The 24791-nt window shown below is 32.3% G+C and overlaps 2 protein-coding genes and 1 long non-coding RNA gene across 3 annotated transcripts; all 3 read right to left on the bottom strand.

Annotated features, from left to right (window-relative positions):
* Positions 1-568: 568 nt before the first annotated feature.
* On the bottom strand, positions 569-13691 carry LOC134236329 (mucin-2-like). Its single transcript, XM_062718499.1, has 6 exons — positions 13597-13691; positions 13182-13293; positions 12951-13093; positions 12261-12684; positions 2464-2606; positions 569-2303 (listed from the first exon to the last, which is right to left on the bottom strand). The coding sequence occupies exons 1-6, from the start codon at positions 13689-13691 to the stop codon at positions 569-571; spliced, it is 2652 nt and encodes an 883-aa protein (XP_062574483.1).
* A 7457-nt stretch (positions 13692-21148) lies between these two features.
* LOC134236328 (mucin-2-like) lies at positions 21149-23733 on the bottom strand. Its single transcript, XM_062718498.1, has 2 exons — positions 23720-23733; positions 21149-23375 (listed from the first exon to the last, which is right to left on the bottom strand). The coding sequence occupies exons 1-2, from the start codon at positions 23731-23733 to the stop codon at positions 21149-21151; spliced, it is 2241 nt and encodes a 746-aa protein (XP_062574482.1).
* A 26-nt stretch (positions 23734-23759) lies between these two features.
* LOC134236331 (uncharacterized) lies at positions 23760-24457 on the bottom strand. Its single transcript, XR_009985594.1, has 3 exons — positions 24333-24457; positions 24001-24115; positions 23760-23894 (listed from the first exon to the last, which is right to left on the bottom strand). It is a non-coding gene; the product is annotated as an uncharacterized LOC134236331 (long non-coding RNA).
* Positions 24458-24791: the final 334 nt, after the last annotated feature.

The following is a 24791-nucleotide window of genomic DNA, read 5'->3' as shown; positions in this document are numbered from 1 at the left end:
CGCCAAAAGAAAAGACAATGAACTAATGTGATTAAAAACAACTCTTCCTCACTTAAATGGGCAAAATGCCTGCAAGTGAAGGTTTCAATCTATTTATCATAGCCTATTACAATGCTGTAAATGCTAGATTTGATCACAAATTAATTAATAAACTATCAATTTCAATTCCTTGAATTCAAAATCAAAGGGCAGATTACTCTATCTTCATAAAAATGCCACAAAAACCGAACTCTTTAGTGTGTAGAGTATAGAAAGCTCATAAATCGTTGTCCCAGCCCCTTAAGTGCTTAAGTTATAACCTAGATTGCTGTAAAATTGTGATCATATACTTATCCTTACAGATACTTTATATATAAAGACAGTACTCATATTTCATGCTTTAGACAAATGGTATTACTTTGATGGAGTAATGAAAATTTAAAATAAACATAAAATGATTGTTTTGCATTCGAAATTTTAATCATGCTCATGTACATTAAAAATATTTTAATACTTTAAAAATATCCATGCAAACTTTCATATTTTTCCACATATTTGTTTTTAAACTAAATAATGTAATAACCTAATTTTAATTCATGGAGAGGAAAAACATGATTATACTGATATTGCCATGACTCCAAGGTCGGTTTGTTGACGGATTTGCTTGTCTGGTCATTGATGATGTCGTGATTATCCTTGTTGTTGCTTTCGGTGTTATTGGCGGTTTTAGCGTTCTAGTTGTTGTTGCTGTTGATTTTGGTGTACTTGTTGTTGTTGCTGTTGATTTTGGTGTACTGGTTGTTGTTATTGGTTTTGGTGTACTGGTTGTTGTTATTGGTTTTGGTGTACTTGTTGTTGTTATTGGTTTTGTTGTACTGGTTGTTGTTATTGGTTTTTGTGCTCTGGTTGTTGTTTTTGTTTTTTGTGTACTGGTTGTTGTTGTTGTTTTTGTTTTTTGTGTACTGGTTGTTGTTGTTGGTTTTGGTGTTTTTGTTGGGTTTGGTGTACTGGTTGTTGTTGTTGGTTTTTGTGTACTGGTTATTGTTTTTTGTTTTTTTGTACTCGTTGTTGTTGCTTTTGGTGTAATTGTTGGTATTAGCGTACTGATTGTTATTGTTGGTTTAGGTGTACTGGTTGTTGTTGTTTTTTGTGTACCAGTTGTTGTTGCTTCTGGTGTTATTGTTGGTTTTTGTGTACTGGTTGTTGTTGTTGGTTTTTTTGTACTGGTTGTTGTTGTTGGTTTTGTTGTACTGGTTGTTGTTGTTGGTTTTGTTGTACTGGTTGTTGTTATTGGTTTTTGTGTACTTGTTGTTATTGTTGGTTGTGGTGTAGTTGTTGTTGTTGTTGGTTTTTGTGCTCTGGTTGTTGTTTTTGGTTTTTGTGTACTGGTTGTTGTTGTTGGATTATGTGTACTGGTTGTTATTGATGGTTTTTGTGTACTCGTTGTTGTTGCTTTTGGTGTAATTATTGGTATTAGGGTACTGGTTGTTATTGTTGGTTTAGGTGTACTGGTTGTTGTTGTTCTTGTTTTTCGTGTACCAGTTGTTGTTGCTTCTGGTGTTATTGTTGGTTTTAGCGTACTGGTTGTTATTGTTGGTTTTTGTGGTCTGGTTGTTGTTTTTGGTTTTTGTGTACTGGTTGTTGTTGTTGGTTTTGTTGTACTGGTTGTTGTTATTGGTTTTTGTGTACTACTTGTCGTTATTGTTGGTTGTGGTGTAGTTGTTGTTGTTGATGGTTTTTGTGCTCTGGTTGTTGTTTTTGGTTTTTGTGTACTGGTTGTTGTTGTTGGATTTTGTGAACTGGTTGTTGTTGATGGTTTTGGTGTGGTAGTTGTTGTTGTTTGTGGTATGGTTGTTGTTGTTGGTTTTTGTGTACTGGTTGTTGTTGTTGGTTTTTGTGCTCTGGTTGTTGTTTTTGGTTTTTGTGTACTGGTTGTTGTTGTTGGTTTTTGTGTACTGGTTGTTATTGATGGTTTTGTTGTACTGGTTGTTGTTGTTGGTTTTTGTGTACTGGTTGTTATTGATGGTTTTGTTGTACTGGTTGTTGTTGTTGGTTTTTGTGTACTGGTTGTTGTTGGTTTTTGTGTATTCGTTGTTGTTGCTTTTGGTGTTATTGTTGGTTTTAGCGTACTGGTAGTTATTGGTGTTAGTTTAGAGTTCGACGCTGTTTTCATTTGGGTAGTGATCGTTGTTGTTGGTTTAGTAGGGGTTGTTGTTCTTGTAGCTCTTAATGTCGCTGTAGTTGTCATTGTTGTTTCTCGTTTCTGATCACACCAAACACCAAAATAATTTGCAGAGCACGACGTCATTAGTTCCAATTTTATCCTAGATAAAGAAAAAAAAAATAAACTTATTAAACTCGAGAATGCTCCTTAAATCATTTCACGAAATTACATATAATTTTTTTCAAAAAAAATGTATGGATCTGAATGACTGACACCCGTTAGCTTTTTAAAAACATATTTTCGAAACAAAGAGAATTTACCGTAAATTTTTACTCCCAGGTCTTGTGGTGACAATCAATCCTGTATTTGTATTCCCTCTGTACACGTAGCTTGTCACGCCAAGATCATCATTGTCACCGAAAGCATCGTGGTCATAAGCATGGATTGATATTTGAAAGGAGGGCTGTGCACAAATATGGTTAAAAAGAAAGGGAATAAAAAGTACTATGAGCGCCAACTCTCAACCATCTAATTCAATATTATTTGCATTTTGGTCATTTAATCCTATTATAAAGACGAAGAATAGTTCATTAGAAATTGGTTTTTTAATTTGAATCACCGACAAAAAGTTAAATTCTTTTTTCAAATCTTTTAATAAGGGTGCTTGGTCGTCGGTGTGGCGAGGTGCATAGTAAAACGACTATCACTGGTACTTGTTTACTTGTTTCTGTGATTAATTTCTAACAGTAATTGCAAGATATACAGCTCTGAATTACATGAAGTATATCAAATACCAAATACTACACATGTTTGGCTTTTTATTTTCTTTCATCTCCGTAAACAGCGTCAAAACTCTGCTTACCGAGTGGAAAAGGCGAATTTTTATACAGAATAAAATAAAAAAGAATAATAGGGTTTTAAAATCAATTCCATTGTTAAATACAAAATTTTCAAATAAGTATGGAAGCGGATAAATGACCACTAAATCTTTCTGCATAGAAAATTTATAATTCAATGTATAGATTCAGAATATATCTAAAATCTTTTTCTTTGTTTCAATTGAAAAATACCATTTATGTTTTTTTCTGTAAACCCACGGGCACTAGAAGTTAATGTAAATATATAGTATGAGCATGTATAAAAAAAAAAAGAAGGGTAGGACACTCTTTTTTAGGCAAATTAGGGTTTGGGGTATTGTTGGCCTTTCTCAGAAGACTTGACGCGATTAATCGTTCACATATAACTTACTATTAATATATGTACCCTTTCGTTCCGCTCCAATGCCGTTCCTTCGAAGGAAAAGATGTGTTTATACTTCCACATGGCTAAGAATTTCGCTATGCTGCCTTACTTCCCTTTTATTCGCACTAAATAAAAATGTAAGTATTGATTGGTCAATAATACAATAAAATTTAATATTTTTTTTCCAGCTCGATAGACATGAAGCGTACATTCAAATGTGTAAACATTGACCAATCAAAACTTACCTTTTTATTCAGTGCGGATAAAAGAGAAGTAAGGCAGCATAGCGAAATTCTTCGCCACTTGGAGGTATAAACACATCCTTTTCTTCAAAGGAACGGTATTGGAGCGGAACGAAACGGTACATATATTGATAGTAAGTTATGTGTGAACGATTAATCGCGTCAAGTCTTCTGAGAAAGGCCCACAATACCCCAAATCCGAATTTGCCTAAAAAAGAATGTCCTACCCTTCTTCTTTTTTTTTTTATACATGTACATACTATATATTTACATTAACTTCCAGTGCCCGTGTGTAAACCTATGTTCACTATCCCCGAGGAAACAGAAAAAAAAATTGGCGTGAATTTTTGATATTATATTCCATGATACGAGTGATTAACTCACAGGCACCTGAAGTATGGTTCGTTAATAACCCCCCCCCCCTTTCTTAATGAAAAAAAAAATGTAAGAGTGTATAATACCTCGAAAATATAAAATTTTCCCGTCAAACACATCTATATGTCGTTACATGCAAGCAGATTGTACTTTTTCTCACGTTTAAAGAATGGTCCTTTATTATACCGAATAGGGCCATTCTTTAAACGGTAGAAAAAGTAGAAAAAGTACATTTTATTCATTAAAAAAAATGGGGGGGGGTATTTTCCATACTTCAGGTGCCTGTGATGAACTTTCGCTTCACCGCTTTACTTTGATTTCTATAATGAAAAGTACAAGTTTTTTCTTAGAAAATATCTAGCCTATTTTCCAATTGTAATAAGTAGTGTTTTGTGAATATTCACATAAATATCTATATAAATATAAAAAAAACTTTCAAAAATATTTTGAAACGTAAATAATTATGCAGACAATTGCTATGTATTCATTTGTAATTATGTTTTAAAGTGTAGAATTTTACCTGCCCTATAATATTCCTCCACGTGTAAGAATCAGCACCTCTTAGGGCGTTAGCGTATAAAAAGTGATGCGTGTCATTAACTCGTTGGTTTTTATCATTTCCGAAGCACATTTGTCTGAAAAAAGGTAGTAGTCATTTGATTTTAATTTACTATTTTGTAATCTTTTGTATGTAACATATTTTATCTGTATTATCAATCCACATTTTTTCGTGCAAAAATCATTTTCTTTCATTTGCATGTGAAATATTTAATGTTTAAATAATTGAAATGTCATTTAGTTACTCAAAATGTATATTTGAACTAAATTAATATCTTAAGGTTGGTCTGTACTTTCAAAATGTTCTGTCAAACCAATAATTCTTTAAATTTGAATAGCTTAAATAAGCCATAAACTAATTAAACACCCATAAAAGACATATCTTTGCAGGTGAATTTTCATACAACACGTTTCAGAGTATATACCTCTAAAACTTCCACAGCCAAATTTGATCTTAAAGAAGTGGGACATCATATTATATTTAGTTAGGCACCAAATCACATTAAATTTATTTTAAAACTTATGAAAATCAAAAATATTCATTTGCCAAGAGAATAATTGGAAATCTTTCTCGAAAAACATTAACAAATTGATGTTGAATCTGTCCACGTCTTTCAGTTAAAAATCTTAAATATTCTTTATTTTTAATATTTCTCAAAATTAAAAACTGTTTATGTTTCATTTTTTCTTTAAAACTATCAAGAATTATATCTAAGGTTTACAAAAAATAGTTAATTATGCATAACCAGATAAATTTAACAATACAACCTTTTGAACACGTATACCCCCATATTTGAAATATCAATTTTTCAATCATTCTTTGCAAAAGTTTTAGAAAAGTAAAATTCAAAAAGATGATATAGGCTTTAAAAGAATTCAAAATAGATCTCAAGTTAGTTTGTTAAAAAAAATAAAAACCATTAGGTCCATAAAGGCAATAAAGAATTTTGTGTCTGTGTATGTAATAAATGACACATAGTTCCTATGGATAGAGTACAAAGTGTTAAAATTTCCATAAATAACGATATTGAATGCTTTGTATGCTCAGTGACATCATAATAAACAAATACATAATTGGTAAACTATTTTCAATCATCCAAAAAGATTTTTTCAACAGATAATTGATAATTAGAATTTTATATTGGTGTGGAAAATCAAAACCGGATCCGTAAAAGTGTGGACCTTCCTTAAAGGTACTTGGACACAGATTTGAAGTCAATATTTTCTCTATAATATTACGACTTATATATTTGAATAGCATTTTACACAAATATTAATTAAAAATCTTATTTCATATAAAAGATATTAAAATTTCAAATTTTTGGCGGGTTTGATTGACACATCCTTGCACTTTCACAAATTAATTGTATTCCTAATCCTTAGGAAAAGTGGCAATCTCGTTGTGTATAAATGAAAAATATTAATACTATAATGCAGAAAATTGAGAGTAGACATGTTTGAAAGCAAAACAAACTCACAAAATATTGGCAGTCCTTGCAGTTGTGGTAAGCAGACTGTGACGTGACGACTGAACGCACCCGGTAAATTGTAAACATAAACAATAACAGAACTTTTGCCCTATTTACAAAAACTGTGTACATAACACGAGTTTGCTCGATTTTCAAAACTCTGTATGCAACTCTTAGTTCGGAACGACGATACTTGTGAATGAATTTTGCTTTCTAACATATCTTCTCTGAATAAAATTATTTTTCTGGATAAAAGTTTTAATATTTCTAATTAATACACTACAAGATTGCCACTTTCCCCAAGGATTAAGAATAAGTTTAAAATTTGTGAAAGTGCAAGGATGTGTCAATCAAACCCGCCAAAAAATTTCAAGTTTTAATAACTTTCAAATGAAATAAGATTTTTAATTAATTTTTGTGTGAATTGCTATTAAACTATATAAGTTGTAATATTATAGAGAAAATATTGACTTCAAATCTGTGTCCAAGTACCTTTAAAACGTTTGAGAGATATAGAGTGACAAACCCTTGTGTAGGTAGTAAAGGTTGCAGACAAACTTGAAAATAAACGTCACATTCGCCGCATTTCCAAAACATCTGATTATCACAACTACAGTCCGGGTCTCTGTTATACTCCAGTAACTTTAACGACACGTCATAGTTTCCCGTAACCTGTCAATAAACAGTAGGCCTTTCAGCTAATTTTTCAAGTTGCATATATGGTAAAAAACATTGTATAGATAGATTTATAGGTACATGAAATTATTTAAAAAGATAATAACTTATGCATACTTTAATTACATCATTAAAAAGTTTAATCATTTATAATTGACTTTTCCGATGTTGTGTTTTAAGGACAGGTAACTTAGGAATGACATATAGGCTGCTTCAGCATTGGTATTGTTATGTACACAAAAGGGTTCCTTACATTGTTTTGTACACAAAAATGTTGACCAAGAGAAAGAGAATGCCTTCACTTTACCTGAAATAACAGGGTCAAATGAATGGGGAACAGACTATATTCAATAGTTTTAACTCTCTTTGACGATTATTATGAAGAAGAAATTTAATGTCATGTTTTTTGTGTGCTCACTTTTTCGCTTCTTGTGTAAATATATATATATTCAAAGTAAATGCAACAATTGATCATCTTATTTGTGTTACTGACCACGAAGGGGAACGACCGAGTATAAAAATTTAATAAGGTTAGAACTGAGAAGGAGGGTATATTTCACTTTTTATTTTAATTAAAAATTTTAATTATATGTAGTAAACCGGTGTCCGCAACTAAACAGTAAATAAGTTTAACATTGATGCTAAATTTGAAAACCACTGGATTCTACTGAGAGCAAAGAAACACTTGGGAAATGCTAAAAACTGCCTTGCGTGTAAACAGTTAGATACCACGAGCCTGCTTTAAACAAGTTTCAGCAGTGAGTTATCGTTCATAACACAGACCCCTAGCGGCAGTTGAAAGGCCTATAAACAGTGACAAGGATAGTAATGATATGAAAATATATATCATGCATTAGTCGACTTGGATTTCACTCAATCAAAATATCTTATTTGTAAGGAGAAAATCATGGCAACCTCAGAATGACACTACAGAAGAACCATGCTAGAACCTGGACATCCGAGGGGTGATTACACGAGGGTTGTTCAATAAGTAATGCAATAAAAGGAGCAGTTAATTAGTTTTATTTTGTCACAAAATCATCGAATAAAATATGTTTTCGCCTGTATTCGCAAAGAAATTTTGAAAATCTTGAAAAAGATATTGTCATTGAGGTTAATACTGTTTTAAAAAAGACTTTTTCAAAAAGATGACAACAAGGACTACCTGAAAACTGCAGTTTGTTACAAATTTAGCGTAGAAACCGAAAAGGAAGTTTTTATCAATTAATTTCCATATTTTTTTATACAAGTGCACAACATATCTAATTTGATGTAATCATTTTAACATGATCAATTTATTGAATGGGATCGAAAAATAACATGCAATTTATCTATGATTATGCTTCTAGGAAAAAACGTAAACAGATTTATATTTTAGCTTGTAGACTTGTTTCATATGGATTTTGTCCATTATTAACAATGTTTTTTCTTAACACTTTACAATTTTCAAGTTCATTTTTTTTTAAATATCGAATTGTATTTGAATGTAGATTCATCGAGAAAATATCCAAATAGTTACAGTTACTGTTTTACATTAATCCCATATGCTAATAACATCCTAATATTTACCAGAGAGACATTCCCAAGGAAGAAAACCACGACCAATATCCATGTGTTCATCTTTATATAATTATTTTTCTTCTGAACTCAAACTCAACTCTCATCGACAGCCACCTCCCCAAGAACAACAAATTTTTAATAAATCTCATCTTAAAGTGTACTTTGTTTGCTCTAGCTTCTTAAAATCCCCTGAAGAGATAAAAATGATAAAAATTGTTCAGAATTTGGAAACACTTGTTTTTATATCTGATATTTGCCTTCGTTTTTGAACAAATCTGAAAAGTTAAGGTATATCTAATAAAAATCAATTGAAAATCACTATTATCTTTTTCGTTGTAGAATGCAACATAATTAAACAATACTGGCTGATTTGAATAGACTTAAATTCAAATTGCCCTCAATAAGAGATGACATACAGTATCCAAGCTCAAAAGTCAATTAAACATAACAAAATAGGATCTGAGCAAACACAGATCTCCAAAACATCAGAGGTGGGATCTAGTGCAATGGAGGAGTAAGCATCCCCTACCGACAACGACAATATAGTGTGTAAATAATGGTCTAACAATCAATATAAAAAGTCCGTCAGCATTTGAGTTAATGATAAATAAAATTTAATGTTTTATATTTTCTAGCCAAATCCATGGATACTATAGTTTCTTGAGAGAAATTTTAGGAAAGTATTGATTTTTTTATTATTTCCTAATTTCTTCCCTTAAAAGAGGGATTGATTCTGAAAAATATCCCCTTTAGTTCAGTAGAAAAATACATGTACCCTAGTAGTTCTAGAGAAAATACCGGTAGTAAAAAGTTTACAGACAGCACACTTCACATGATACATGACAGACAACAGACAGACAGACAGACAGACGCCGGAACTGTAACAAGTATATATGGCTTTATCTTCTATCATTATGGGTGATTCTTGGTCGATCATACAAATTTGTATCGTACTTTATTTGTCTTAGTTTTTGAGACACTTTAGAAGAGATAGATATATCTTATAAGACTTGATAAGACTTTGATAAGACTTGTCTGAAATTAGTCGGTATCTGTCTCCTTAAAAGTTTTACGATTACAATTCTTTTAACATTCAAACTAATACTAGGGCTACTAATTTTTTTTACATACATATGATTCAGATATTCATAATATTTTAAATAAAACTTAGTATCATGTATGTGTGAATTTCAAAGCATTTTAAAATAATTAAGAAGATAATAAAGTACCTGCATTTCACAATTATACGATTAGACTCACTGCCCTGCAATATCATGTGAACAAAATATCTATTAGATTACGGGTCGTACAACTGATTTTGAGACTCACCTGCTCCTCAGGCTCTATAACGTACAGGAAATTTTGAAACTTTAATTTCAAAGTTTAGATACACATTAAGCACATTAGATATTCATTGATCAAAGAAAAATATAAATCATTGTTTTAATTCATTTTTCGAGTTAAACAAAACAAAGATATTGGGCATATATAGAGGATATTCAATGTTTTGTGTTAAATATGGAAATATTTTCACGTGTGGGACAGAATTTTGGATATTTTCACGAGTGCAAAGCACGAGTGAAAATATACTATATTCGGCTACAAATAATTGAATTTTCTGTTTATTACATTATTTAAAAAGGTGAAAACACCATAAACATGGATTTAGCAACATATTTTTGGTAATTTTGACAGTTTTATTCGTTGTCAGAAGGGTTTATTTTATCTTATATTAGGTCAAGGAAGAATTTTTTTACAACATCTTTGTGATGGGAAGGGAAATATCGAGGGTTTTCCCGCATTTCTGATATTAGTCACACTGTGACAGGAAATCATTTTGATGTCCTTTCACACTGTAACAGGATATCATTTTTATTCAATGAATAAATTGCAATATTTCACGGGTAAAAATATAATGATTCGTCATATTCCATGATCTTAAAAATAAATGAAATATAGCACATTTTGACATTAAAATGGTAACGGTAGGTAATTAAAATGCGCCTTCATGTCGAATTAAAGGCCATTGCATACCTTCATCACCTGCATACGGAATATATATATCTCAGTTGATTCGATACGCAAGAGCATGCTCTACGTATGTACAATTTCTTAAACGAGGTAAATTATTGACAAGCAAGTTGATGAAACAAGAATATCAACAGTCTCGTTTAAAGTCATCTTTTCGTAAATTCTATGGTCGATACATTGACCTTGTCAGCAAATACAATTTATCATTGAGTCAAATGCTGACTGACGTTTTTCATACCAATTGTTAGTCCATTATTTATACACTGAATTGACGACGGATTTTTTCCGATATTTCCTGATCATGACAAGGAGCACACGGCGGGTGTGACCGGTCGGCAGGGGATGCTCACTCCTCCATGGCACCTGATTCCACCTCTGATGTTTTGGAGGTCCGTGTTTGCTCTGCTCTTGTTTGTATATTGTTTAATGGACGTTGAGATTGAGTACTGTTCGTTATTTTCATATTCTTCTCCTCCCCCATGTATAAGTTTAGAATAAATTTTGCTTCATATGAAAACAAAATACTAGTACATGTAGGTGTGCTAATATTCGGGCACAGTTTGTATACATTGCAATTCCGACAGTTGCTTTTAAGACATGATATCCAATAACTGTATAAGTACTGGTAACAGTTACTCAAGAATCTTCTCTTTTACTTTTTTTAAGAATAAATAAAGCTGTGTTGCTGAATGCTCCATGATGTTAACAAGTGACGTTTATGGGGACAATGTGGGTCAAATCTTTTTAACATAACAATTAAAAACAAATCAATGTAAGTTTTCAAAGATTTGGTTTGTGGGAGAACTGCCAAAGCTAAATTCTTAAAGTCCAAATTATCAGTTAAAAAGATAAATTGCAGGAGGAAGTGTACAATATTAAGCAATGAGATTTTTTTTTTAAACTTCAGTGAATAATTTGGAAAATCCGTTCTTTGTAATCAACTTTGAACTTGAGGTGGTGAACATATTTTGATATTTGCTAAAACTATATTAAAATTTGCTTTTTTGAAAAAAAAATCCACTATACTCAAAAGTGTACCAGAGCAGTAAATGCTATTTATATAATAGTGTTGTGTTTTGCGTGCACTATGCCTAAATAGTCAGGGTTTTACACATGGTGCACAAATCGTGTACAAATTGGGTGGAATATTATATGATTAATAATTGATTACTAATGACACATTTTTAAAAGAAACTAATAAGCAGGTCACACAAAAGTTTAGCTCTTTACGAGTCGTATTCACCTTTAATTGAAAATTTGAATACAATGTATAAACCTTTATTCAAGTTCATCAACAATTGTAAGATTTATATTCCAGGATCGATACGACGGATTGTGAAAAAAAATCATAAAAATATATATTTTTTTAAATATAAAAAATATATAAATTAAATCTTTTGAAAAATGACAGATGTGTTATTTAGTAAAAATATTTACTGAAGATATTACCTTGTTTTTGTGAAATACAAACACGTTACAACACCGATTATAACTAGTAATACGGCAGCTGACACGCCGACAATTACAGGCATCAATTTCTGTGTGAATGTTTATAGTGCATAGGATTAAATATAAATATATGTCTCAAACAATAATCATTAATTCATTAAAAAATAATACATCAAATATAGAGCTAACAAACACTATTCGTGCTCAAAGTCTATTTGGAGAATATGGAGATAAAGAACGGTATTAATTACCATTACAATGTCCATAAAACAATACAAAATAGGAGCAGAGCAAACTCGGACCTCCAAACGATCAGAAGTGGGATCAGGTGCCATGGAGGAGTGAGCATCCCCTGCTGACCGGTCACACCCGCCCTGAGCTGTTTTGTCATTATCGGAAGATAACAGATTTTTTTTTACAGTTTAGTATGTCACTATTAAATGACCTAACAATCAGTATTAAAAAGCCTTTCAGTGTTAGACATAATGATAAGCTGTTCATGAAAGTTTAATGTACCTTAATAAAGGTTGATGTTTTTGGTCCAGTTTTTGTTGACGGTAGTGTGACTGTTCTTGCCCTTGTTATTGTAGGTAAAACTGTCGTTCTTGTTGTTGTTGTTGATGTAGTACGTGGAGTGATTGTTGTTGATGATAAAATGTTCGTTGTTGAAGGGTTATTTGTCGCTATTGCTGGTGTGTTAGTCATTCTTTCTGGGAAAGTATTTGTTGTTGGTTTACTAATCGTTGTTCTTGGTGTATTAACCGTTGGTGTCTTGAGTGGTCGTTGTGAAGTTGATTTTGATAATGTATTTATTTCTATATTTTCTAAGGTCGTTGAAATAATTGATGTTGATTGTGTGGTCTTTTTTGCGTTTTCTATCTGTTCACAGTGCATAGCGGAATTATTAATTGAAAACGATACTGTAAGTTGTATTTTTATCCTAGATAAGAAAAATAATTATTTATAAAACATAGAATATATAATTTTATAAAACAATAGCAGGTATTATGTGAGAATAATCCCATTTTGCATCATTTATCAATACAGTTTAATGACTTGTGTCTCGGGTAAAACTTTGAAGCATTAATTGATATAACAAGAAAATAAAATAAAAGATTTCAAGGAGGAATCTAATATTATTGACTCTTGATAAGTGAAGACCCTAGTAATAAAGCCAAAAAAATATCAGTTTTATTTTCTTCTCACGATAAGTTCTTATTTCCGGGTGTTGTCGTGACGGTCAGTCCCTCAGTTGTATTCCCTCTGTACACGTAGCTTGTCACGCCAAGATCATCATTGCCACCGACAGAATCGTAGTCGTAAGCATGGACTGATATATTAAATGAGGGCTGACAACAAAAAAGTAATAAGAAGGGTAAAATATATTTGACTTTAATCCATTAAATTTGTAAATTTGTTTATTTGTAAAATACATACCTCTTTGATGCACCTCCATGTGTAGGAATCTGCGTCTCTCAGAGCGTTAGCGAATAAAAAGTGATTTGTGTCATGAACTCGCTGGTTTTCATTATTTCCATAACACAACTGTCTGAAAGAACTAATCACGTAATGCAGTACACAACAGATAAGCAAACATTTTCCTTAAATTAATTTTTTTAACTGTCATGATATTTTGCAATATATACAATATCTCTTTAGCCTATATAATACCAAAAATATCCTCGTATTTCCTCGAGATTGTGAAATCAGACATTCCACTTCCGAATGCACTTGTTTAAAAAATTACAAAAAACACCTTTGTTACCAAAATTTATTCAGAAATAAATATCCTAAAGCTTGGGAGAGAAAGAGAGATGTACCTTTGTGTCGGAATTAAAGGTTGCAGACAAACTTGAAAATAAACGTCACACTCTTGACATCCCCATCCCCAATCACAACTACAGTCCTGGTCCCTGTTGTACTCCAGTGACTTGACTGACACGTCATAGTGTCCTGTAATCTATCAGGATATATGGAAAAATTAGTGTTGGTTTAGAGAATATATATTGTTATGCACCAGTCGACTTAGAAATCAAACCCCCTAATCAATTAAAAAATTAAAGTTTAATTCTTTTGAAATTCATTTATGTCGTCACTACATATTGTACATAACAACAAGAGTGACGTGAAATATATGGAAGAAAAGAGGCTTGATAGCACATTTACTGGAATGGATCTTTGCATTAAAAGAAGATGGGCACATTTGGCGAGTGATCTGCAGGAATCATTTGTACGAAACATTTATGGTTTAAATGTCCATGATTTGGTTTGCTGAACATAGCTGGTCAAATTTTACAAGCACGTGCATAGGTTTTTTTTCATTCAGTTTGAAAGACCTTGTGAAATTGTAACATTTATGTCCGTTTTTCCTAGATGGTACTATAACATAGTAATGTTTCACAAAAAGTCAACACCCAAAATATTTAATGCATAGTTGCATGATACTTGTACATGTACATTATTGAATAGAAGATTAGAATTGATTTCGCTCGAGAACCAAACTGAATCAAAATATATCTAATTCAAAATTTTATTACATCAGAACATAAAACGAAACGGGCAAAATAAATGATCGTTTGCAGGAAAAAGAAAAACAACTCCCCATGCCAGGCTTGAACCAAAAACTTTTCGCTTTGAGTGCACTGAACAGGAAGCCCTACATACCGAGCTATCAAAGCTAGACATACATAGAATATTATAAAAGGACAAAGAAGCACCACATTCACACATTTGGATTTTTTAAGGAAAAATTCATTTTTCGTGGTCTCTGGGTCTTCAATTTATTTTTTTAAAAAGTGTATCCCTTCCATTGAATCAAAATACACACAAATAACGTTTCAAAATTATAGAGAGAAGACCCAGAGATAGAAAAAAATTAGGAAAACGTGTTTAAAAATGTACCATTTTGTACCAAATGTCTGCTCTGGCCAACTTTCAAGTTAGTTTTTAGCAATTCAAAGCTCAATTTAGTGAAAGTATTTTCCTTTCTGTTGCACAAATGCAAGAACCCGATAAATAAAAAGAATGTTAAAATTTCATGTGACATCTCGATAAAGTTTTCACTTTTCAATTACGCCCAGATTCCTGCCGAATGCCAATCAAAAGCGCCCTCGTTCTTTAGATCAGCGGAGAACTATAATTGTTCAGCATTTAAATAAATTAGAAGATTAAGTTAAAGAATCGGTTGACTTAATGTCCTATTTTGGATCTTTTTGCGGCTCGTCTACTAAGCTGTTAATGAAGCGAATCCAAAATATGTTACAAGCAATGGAAAGAGCTACGTATACTTGGTTATATTAGGTGGAACATTTGAACAAAATCAGTGCCCTGTTGCCATGTATCAAAATTGAAGCAACGATACTTGTGTCGTCATTCAAAATTTGACATGTACTCGGAGTGGTTTTTAGGTCACATAATCAATGTTTATTGGAGGAGGGGCTATCGATCGGCGTCATTGCTGACATATTTCTCTCCAAAACTTCGAATACGTGTTTAGCATATTACAGCGATGTCAATATAAAATTATTCAATAAGTTTTATGACAAACAAAATTATAACAAAATTTAATTCGCTAAATTCTGAAAACAGCAACCAAACACGCTCAGAGACGTGATTCAGAACGAGGTCAGGTAGAAGAATACAATGTAACTGTTTTGACGAGTTTTTACACTTCGCAAGTGGACATCACGTGGTGAATTGTAATATTTAACAGGTCGATCGCAGTCATAACAATGAAAGCGAGAAGTTTATTTTGAACATGTTTTTTTGTTAAATTAATTTTGAGCGCACGTTTGTCGGCACTTTTTAATATGACATTATTTTGTTCAATACATGTATACAACTACAGTTTTCTTAAGAACAGCCGACAAACATGCACTGACTATATATTCAGACGACGAAAAACGCGTGACCATGATTATTTATTGATAATCAAGAAATCGTCAGGCACCATATCTTCGATATTTATTAAGTTTACCCAGAAAAGAGCGTTTTAAATTCCCTTCTGTACCATGAAGACACAGTTAAGATTTCTGGGGTTAATATGATAGAAAAAAAAATCAAAATTTTATGAAACCTAAATTTACGGATTTTTTTCTAGCCAGTGAAGTCCATCCATTCTTTTGATATATACATGATTTTAATTGAAATCAAAGGGTAATAAAGAGAGCCTCAAAGATCTGCTACGTAAAATCAAAGAGTTTAAGCTGTTTGTAATACATATGTATGAGGAAAATAAAAATGAATACATTGTGAAATAAAATGGATGTTATTAAATACTGTATACAGCGAAAGATATTTTCACCCCCGTTTTATATTCGCTCCTTTCACCCTTGTCACAAGTCGGCGAATTTATAACAGGGCGAATTCAAAGAACACAGTATAAATTCTTAAACAGACCTGGGAGTAGGCAAATTTAAAACGAGGCAAATTTGTAAACAGGTATAAAATGGTGAAAATAACACGGGGCAAATATAACACTGTATACAGCATTCTTTGATAATTTTGATTAATATCATATTCTGTTGATAATAGTCCAAATTATATCTATAATTTATATTCAGAAAATAAGCCTATATTTAGCATACAAGGCTAAATATCTGATGGAATTTTAATCATAATAAGTGATAATTGATGATCCATGACACCTGATCCCACCTCTGATATTCTGGAGCTCCGTGTTTGTTTTGCTTCTATTCTGTATTGTTTAATAAACTTTTGAGCTTAAATAATGTTCATTATTTCTATTTGTGTTTCATTGTTCAAATAAAACATCAATTTAAAACAAATAACTCAAAAATAGTTTGCTTTAAAAGAGATCACAATTTTATAAATATTTTTAAATTAATGTGCTTAACCCTAACCAACAATAATTCTTCATTTCAGAAAAGAGCACATATTGAGTAGGTATTACTCATTCATCTTCTTGTCAATTGACAATAAAAATATGAAGATGTTTCAATGTATGCATGCAGAGCTTATTTTTCTTCTCTAGACATCCTCCACCCGGGCACAAAATTAAAAACCTTTAGAACAACAATTATTTTATAGATAGCTACACGGACTATGTAAAATAACTCGAAGTGTGCTACTCGAATAAAATCTTGATTGATTTCACAGTTTAGTTAAGATATATCATTTACACTGTTTCGGACTCGTAGACTTCATTGCTCAATTACTTCAGATGAATTTTGTCCATGACATTTGGCAAAGGAATCTGATATTGTATACATTTATGGCTTAATCGAGAAAATATCCCAAAGAAGTCTACATTTATAAAATCATTTTATATACTAAAATTTCTAATATTTACCTGAGGAACATTCCAAAGTAAGAAAATCACGACAAACATCGAATTATTCATTTGAATAATATCTTTTTTTTCCTCTTCTTCAAGCAGTTCTAAACTCTGAAAAGGATTTTCATGTCTGGTCTTGTACTATACTTTGTTTGCATTAGTTTCTAAAATCCCTTTAAGCAAAGAGATAAAATAATAATCCTATATTGGAGACACCTGTTTCATCTTTTACTTTACTGATATTTGATTACTTTTCTGTGAACTTTGAAAAATTGACATTTTTTCTCAGAGCGGAGGATTGTCCACGCCTTATACGCCCTCTTTCTTTGCAGACCTCCAAAGGCAAGTGGTGGTGTTTCCATATGAGTGAAAAAATTGTCAAGATGGGCGTAAAACAAAATAAAGAAACAAGCAAGACTTTTACTTAAATAATTTAAATTCTTTCTTCTGTTGTGGCCCTGACAATCTTACAAGAAACAACATTTTACCAAATCTGAATCTCCAGTGGCTGAGGGGACTTCTTCATTAATATGACTAATGGAGTTTTAAGAAAAAATAATTTAACATTCGATAGAAATTGGAGTTGTTCTCTGTTTAAATTGTAAAGGTCAGTCGTTGATTAAAAAAGAGCATGTAAGTCTCTTCACAAAACTTTAATAATGGCTTTGCTATATACTAGAAAGATTTTTAAAGATATGAATGTATCATATAATCCTATATAAAACGCTGTACTCTAGATGTCTTCATACAAAAACTCCGCAAACTGCGGTAAAGAGGACTGAGCTCAAGTTCATTCATCAATTTCAATAAACTTCTAGGCTTCATGCAAAGAAAAAGTTTAAGATTTATTAATTTGGAGTTAAAGATTACTTTCCTATAAATACTAAATATATAAACGTAGTTAAGACAAGTTCAACATGTTCACAATACTTTGCTAAAAAGTTCATATCCTATGAAAGACAAATTTCGAGAAAATGGAAATACAATGGTTGACTTCAAAGATCTAGTCGAATTGAATAAAATAGGACGAATGGAGATTACGAAAGTACAAGTAATCGATTTCAAAATTTATAGTACAAATACAAACAGTACAACTATATAAACACGAATCCCTGGTGGGATCAGGTGCCTAGGAGGAGTAAGCATCCCCTGTTGATGGTCACAGCCTCCGTGGGCTCTATGTATTGATCAGCTTGACAACATATTTCTTATTGAAGGTTTTTTTACTTATATTTTCATGAGGAATGCATGGTTGTTAACAGTGTAAAAAACTGTACGTGCGATTTGATGTTACTGACGACTGACTTTTGAAATTTGTCAACTTTCTTTTCATAATTGTCTTTTTCTAAGAATCCGCAACTCATATACCCAAGTACCAAATAAAGCACTTCGTCTTTCCGTTTTTACTACCTCTGATCTAGTGGAAACGAAAAGATAAATGATTTGTATGTTGCAAAAGGTTTGTGATGTTTGCTACAAGCTAGGATATCATAATTTGTACTTGAAAATACACTTTATGTTAATGTATTTATAAAGTAATTTTTTTTTCACCTTTTCATGCTTTATTAGTTTTATTATAAAATTTTTTTTTTTTATTTGCCAGTATTATTCCACAGAACAATTGTAAAGGAGTCTTGAATATCTATAGGATAAAGAGGTTTAATGGTGTTCTTGATTTTTGATCTTCACAGTTAACATTGCAAACACTTAGCCGAGATAAAACAGAAGTATGATGTACCTAAAGAATACATGTACTTGAGATACTCAGTGGGGGAGTCGTAAGATCTTGATAGGTACAATGAACATATTTATATCTAGAGAATGTTTTATATTAATTGGTCTATATCTGTGTTAAATTATTTTTAACATTGAAAGAGAAAAAAGATTTGTTTAATCTCTGATTTATGTAAAATATTAAATAAATAATAAAATAAATTAGTATCTGTCTCCTCTTATATAAATATAATGTGAAGATCTTGAACAGAAAGGAAGATCAAAATACATGCATCTGATTTAACCTTAAAAACTGAGAGCAGTCAGAACCAGATTCCTGAAAACAAAAAAGGTGCAAATAATTAGCTGTAATGGTCAGGAAGATGTAAATTTTTATTGTCAACATCATACATGCGCCACCATTCTTTGTCTTCATTAAGAAAATGATTATTGCGTCGAAAAAATGATATGTAAATAATGTTATCAATATTTGTTTTCAGAATGGCAGTCAACATTAGACCCTGTACATGTGTATATGTGAAAAAATGCATCAAGAATAGAATTTTCAAATACTGTTTAAAACTAATATAATGAAGTCCTTTTAGTCAAAGGTTATACAATATATGATATTTTTAAGAGCTGTTAGAACTTGAACTTAGAACTTGTTTACCACGAAAGAAAACAAAATGATAATAGAATATTTTTTTTTGCTTTGGTTGAAGACTTTTATATTTTCACCATAGAATAAAATAATATTTCGCAGAAGAGTTTTGATCGACATAATTTCATATCTTTCAGTTAAAAAAAGTTCAGTCAAAGTACTAAAAAACAAATGGAATGTGACGTTTACACATTTGATATCGAGAAAGCGGACGATAATCAAACTCAGAAGTTCATCAAAACAATACAAAAAATACCTTTCATTCTCCTCTGCATGAAGTTTTTAGTAAATTTACTTTTCTCACATTGATATATTAGTTAACCCTTCGGAAAAGGCTAATCTTAGTTTGTTGTGAAAAAAAATATTTCGACGATGTTAAATCCTTCTATCAAATTTGTCCCACAGATGCTCGATTGGAGAAAATGTTGGACTTTTTAGAGGTCAGAGGGGTGGATTTATGAGGTTGTTTCGCAAGAAAGTCTTAAAAAATCCTGGCTACCTAAGGCTAGAGGTGAACAAACTGACAAATTAAGCATGATAATTATACGTGTGTGAGAAACAGAAGCAGTAACGTATACGTTTAGTTGGCAACTTTATAACCCAAAATCGAGCAATGGGTTTCATTCAGTTCTGATGTGAATGTGAAGATTGTATACGCATGATCTCCCACTTGTATTAAAAGCGAACACGACGTGGCGATTACACTTGTAGCCGAATAAAAGCCCAATATTGACGTTAAGCACCACGGTTGGTAAAATAAATCCCTAAAGTTCCTCTCTGATGACGCATAATATGCTTTAATCGTGGAAAATAAAACAAAATATGCACAGTATATGATTGTTGCTTTTTCTTTACTTAAAAAACAAGACAACAAGAAATTTCCTTCAGCTGTTCCATGATTGCAAGAAAATCAATTTATCTATAAATATCAAACGTACCTCCAGTGCATGAAGTTGTATTACAAACCAAATTTAATAGCATCCCTATTTTTGTATTCATATGAAGCAGATTATGCAAGGAAAGAAGAAAGTACTTGCTGTCGCCTTCAACTCAACGTTTAGACATATCAGCGACGTATTATCAATTAACAATGGTAATTTTCATTCTTATGTCGATTTGACATATCCTTATGAGCTTGAGATATCAGATACCACAGAGTCTGACAAATTTCTTTCATATATGGATATTTTACTTGAAAAAGACGTAAATGGTAATCTTACAACAAGCTCTATGATAAATGTGATGACTTTAACTTTTCTACTTCCCTTATCTATGCAACAATATACCTTCATCACCTGCATACGGAGTATATATATCTCAGCAAGAGCATGCGCTGCGTATGAAAAAATTCTAAAAGGAGGAAAATTCTTGAAAAACAAGTTGGTGAAAAAAGAATATCAGCAGTCTCGCTTAAGTCAAATGCTTTCATACTAATTATTAGTCCATTATTTATACACTGAATTGACTACTATTTTCCCCCTATTATTTCCCGATCATGGCGACAAGGAGTACAGTGCGGGTGTGACCGGTTAGCAGGGGATGCTCACTCCTCCATCGCATCTGATCTTACTTCTGATGCTTCAGAGGTCAGTGTTTGCTCTGCTCCTGTTTTATATTTTTAAATGGAATTTTGGTCGTGAATACTGTTCGTTATCTCCATTATATATTCATGCGTACTTTTATAATTATTTCACATAATTTTCATTTTAAACCAAACATCATAAAGACATAATTTTAATTCAAAGAGAGGAAAAACATAATTATATTGATATTGCCATAGCTCCAAGGTCGGTTAGCTTGTTTGCTAATTGATGATGTCGTGGTTGAACTTGATGTTAGTGTTTTGTGTTGTGAAGGAAGCATTAATGGGTTATTAATTGTTGTTGGCGAGGTATTTCTTGTTATCCTATTGGAGGTTGTTGATATGGTTGATTTTGATGAAGTTGTTGAAAATATGGTTGTTGTTTGTCTAATTCTTGTTGGTGAAGTGGTTGTTAATGTTGGCGAAGTGGTAATGGTTGTTGTAGGTGTTGTTTTCTGTGTTGTGGTAGTTGTTGTTGGTTTCATGGTTATTGTTGCTGTGGTAGTTGTTGTTGTTGGTTTCATGGATGTTGTTGCTGTGGTTGTAGTTGTCGTTGGTTTCATGGTTATTCTTGCTGTGGTAGTTGTTGTTGTTGGTTTCATGGTTGTTGTTGTTGGGGAAGTGGTTGTTGTTGGTTTCATGGTTATTGTTGCTGTGGTAGTTGTTGTTGTTGGTTTCATGGTTTTTGTTGCTATGGTAGCTGTTCTTGTTGGTTTCATGGTTGTTGTTGCTGTGGTAGTAGCTGTTGTTGGTTTCATGGTTGTTCTTGCTGTGGTTGTTGTTGTTGGTGGTTTCATGGCTGTCATTGTTGTGGTAGTTGTTGTTGGTTTCATGGTTATTGTTGCTGTGGTAGTTGTTGTTGTTGGTTTCATGGTTGTTCTTGCTGTGGTAGTTGTTATTGGTTTCATGGTTGTTGTTGTTGTGGAAGTAGTTGTTGTTGGTTTCATGGATGTTGTTGCTGTGGTAGTAGTTGTTGTTGGTTTCATGGTTGTTCTTGCTGTGGTAGTTGTTGTTGTTGGTTTCATGGTTGTTGTTGTTGGGGAAGTAGTTGTTGTTGGTTTCATGGTTATTGTTGTGGTAGTTGTTGTCGTTGGTTTCATGGTTATTCTTGCTGTGGTAGTTGTTGTTGTTGGTTTCATGGTTGTTGTTGTTGGGGAAGTAGTTGTTGGTTTCATGGTTATTGTTGTGGTAGTTGTTGTTGTTGGTTTCATGGTTGTTCTTGCTGTGGTAGTTGTTGTTGTTGGTTTCATGGTTGTTCTTGCTGTGGTAGTTGTTGTTGTTGGTTTCATGGTTGTTGTTGCTGTGGTAGTAGTTGTTGTTGGTTTCATGGTTGTTATTGTTGTGGAAGTAGTTGTTGTTGGTTTCATGGTTATTGTTGTGGTAGTTGTTGTTGTTGGTTTCATGGTTGTTCTTGCTGTGGTAGTTGTTGTTGTTGGTTTCATGGTTGTTGTTGCTATGGTAGTTGTTGTTGTTGGTTTCTTGGTTATTGTTGCTGTGGTAGTTGTTGTTGGTTCATGGTTGTTCTTGCTGTGGTAGTTGTTGTTGTTGGTTTCATGGTTGTTGTTGCTATGGTAGCTGTTCTTGTTGGTTTCATGGTTGTTGTTGCTGTGGTAGTTGTTGTTGTTGGTTTCAAGGTTGTTGTTATTGTGGAAGTAGTTGTTTTTGGTTTCATGGTTGTTATTGTTGTGGAAGTAGTTGTTGTTGGCTTCATGGATGTTGTTGCTGTGGTAGTAGTTGTTGTTCGTTTCATGGTTGTTATTGTTGTGGAAGTAGTTGTTTTTGGTTTCATGGTTATTGTTGCTGTGGTAGCTGTTCTTGTTGGTTTCATGGTTATTGTTGCTGTGGTAGTTGTTGTTGTTGGCTTCATGGATGTTGTTGCTGTGGTAGTAGTTGTTGTTGGTTTCATGGTTGTTATTGTTGTGGAAGTAGTTGTTGTTGGCTTCATGGATGTTGTTGCTGTGGTAGTAGTTGTTGTTGGTTTCATGGTTGTTATTGTTGTGGAAGTAGTTGTTTTTGGTTTCATGGTTATTGTTGCTGTGGTAGTTGTTGTTGTTGGTTTCATGGTTGTTCTTGCTGTGGTAGTTGTTGTTGTTGGTTTCATGGTTGTTGTTGCTATGGTAGCTGTTCTTGTTGGTTTCATGGTTGTAATTGTTGTGGAAGTAGTTGTTGTTGGTTTCATGGTTGTTGTTGCTGTAGTTGTTGTTGTTGTAGGTTTCATAGTTGTTGTTGTGGTCGTTGTTGCTGTTGGCTTCAAAGTTGTTGTTGTTGTGGTCGTTGTTGTTGTTTGCTTCATGGTTTTTGTTGTTGTTGGCTTCATGGTTGTTGTTGCTGTAGTGGTTGTCGGAATTGTTGCTTTTGTTTGTGTATTTGTTGCTTCTCCTGTAGTTGTTGTTTTAGTTATTGATGTCCTTTTATAACTCATTGTTGTTTCCTGCTCACACTGTTGACCAATATAATTTGTCGAGCAAGAAATTATCAGTTGTAATTTGATCCTAGATAACGGAAACAAGAACTATTAAACATGAGTTAATATTTAAAGTTTTACTAGATTTCAAGGGAATTATTCAAGTTAATCTCTTTTTTTTTAGAACAAAATTTCTTGACTAATATCACGATTAAAACGATTCTTATATCATAAATCAATATTACAGAAAAATTAAAAAGAACTCTTTTGAATCTGAAAGATTTACTCCCTTTCAACATTTAAAACTTAGTTTCGAAACCAAGAGTGTAACATGATTTGATTGTTTCTCACGTTAGGTTTTTACTTCCGGGTGTTGTCGTAACTGTCAATCCTGTAGTTGTATTCCCTCTGTACACGTAACCTGTCACTCCAAAATCATTATTGTCACCGACAGTACTATAGTCGTAGACATAAACTGGTATACTAAATGAGGGCTGTGCGCAAAAAATGGTAAAAAGAAAAATAACATGCTTGACCCTATATCATTTATAATATGTTTTTAATAAATCATATTATATAAATATTATATAGAACATATACCTGCCCTTTGATGTTCCTCCATGTGTACAAATCAGCGCCTCTCAAAGCGTCAGAAAATAAAAAGTGATGTGTGTTATCAACTCTCTGGTTTTCATCATTTCCATAGCACATTTGTCTAAAGGAAAAACATAAATCTGATAAATTATATTTAATAAAAAAAATTGCGTAATTCAATTTTTTCAGTCAACATTTTATCTGTATTACAACCCACATTTCATCGTGCATACAGACATCACATAGACATTTTCTATATAAATAGGTATATCATATATTCTTTTATTTTAAATATCATATATTCTTTAATTTTGAATATATTCTAGATAAAGATTTACTTTGGTATTGGTAGCAAAGGTTGTAGACAAACTTGAAAATAAACGTCACACTCGCCACATCCCCATAATGTCCAATCACACTTACAGTCCTGGTCTCTATTGTACTCCAGTAACTTCACTGACACGTCATAATCTCCTGTAATCTTTCAGTTCACAGTGACATTCATTTATAGTGTTGGTATATGCAAAATATGCTATGCATTAGTCAACACGGAAATCAATCAAAATATTTCATATTTCATGAGAAAATCAATGATAATATAAAATTACAACGACAGAAAAACAATGACAGAATCTGCATTTCGAAGAGTGGTAATACGAGAGTCGTTCGATTAGTAATGCATCATACAGTATATCATAATAAATGGAGCAGAAGTTAAATTTATTTTGTAACACAAAGCAAATTCTAATTAGGAACTCCTAATCACCGCAAGGAATTTTTTTCGCCTGTTTTCGCAA

This window comes from Saccostrea cucullata, unplaced genomic scaffold, assembly GCF_032062105.1.
Source record: "Saccostrea cucullata isolate Sc308-1 unplaced genomic scaffold, CSIRO_AGI_Scuc_v1 ctg3411, whole genome shotgun sequence".
Taxonomy (NCBI): Eukaryota; Metazoa; Mollusca; class Bivalvia; order Ostreida; family Ostreidae; genus Saccostrea; species Saccostrea cuccullata.
This window is presented reverse-complemented; position numbering and strand designations above follow the sequence as displayed.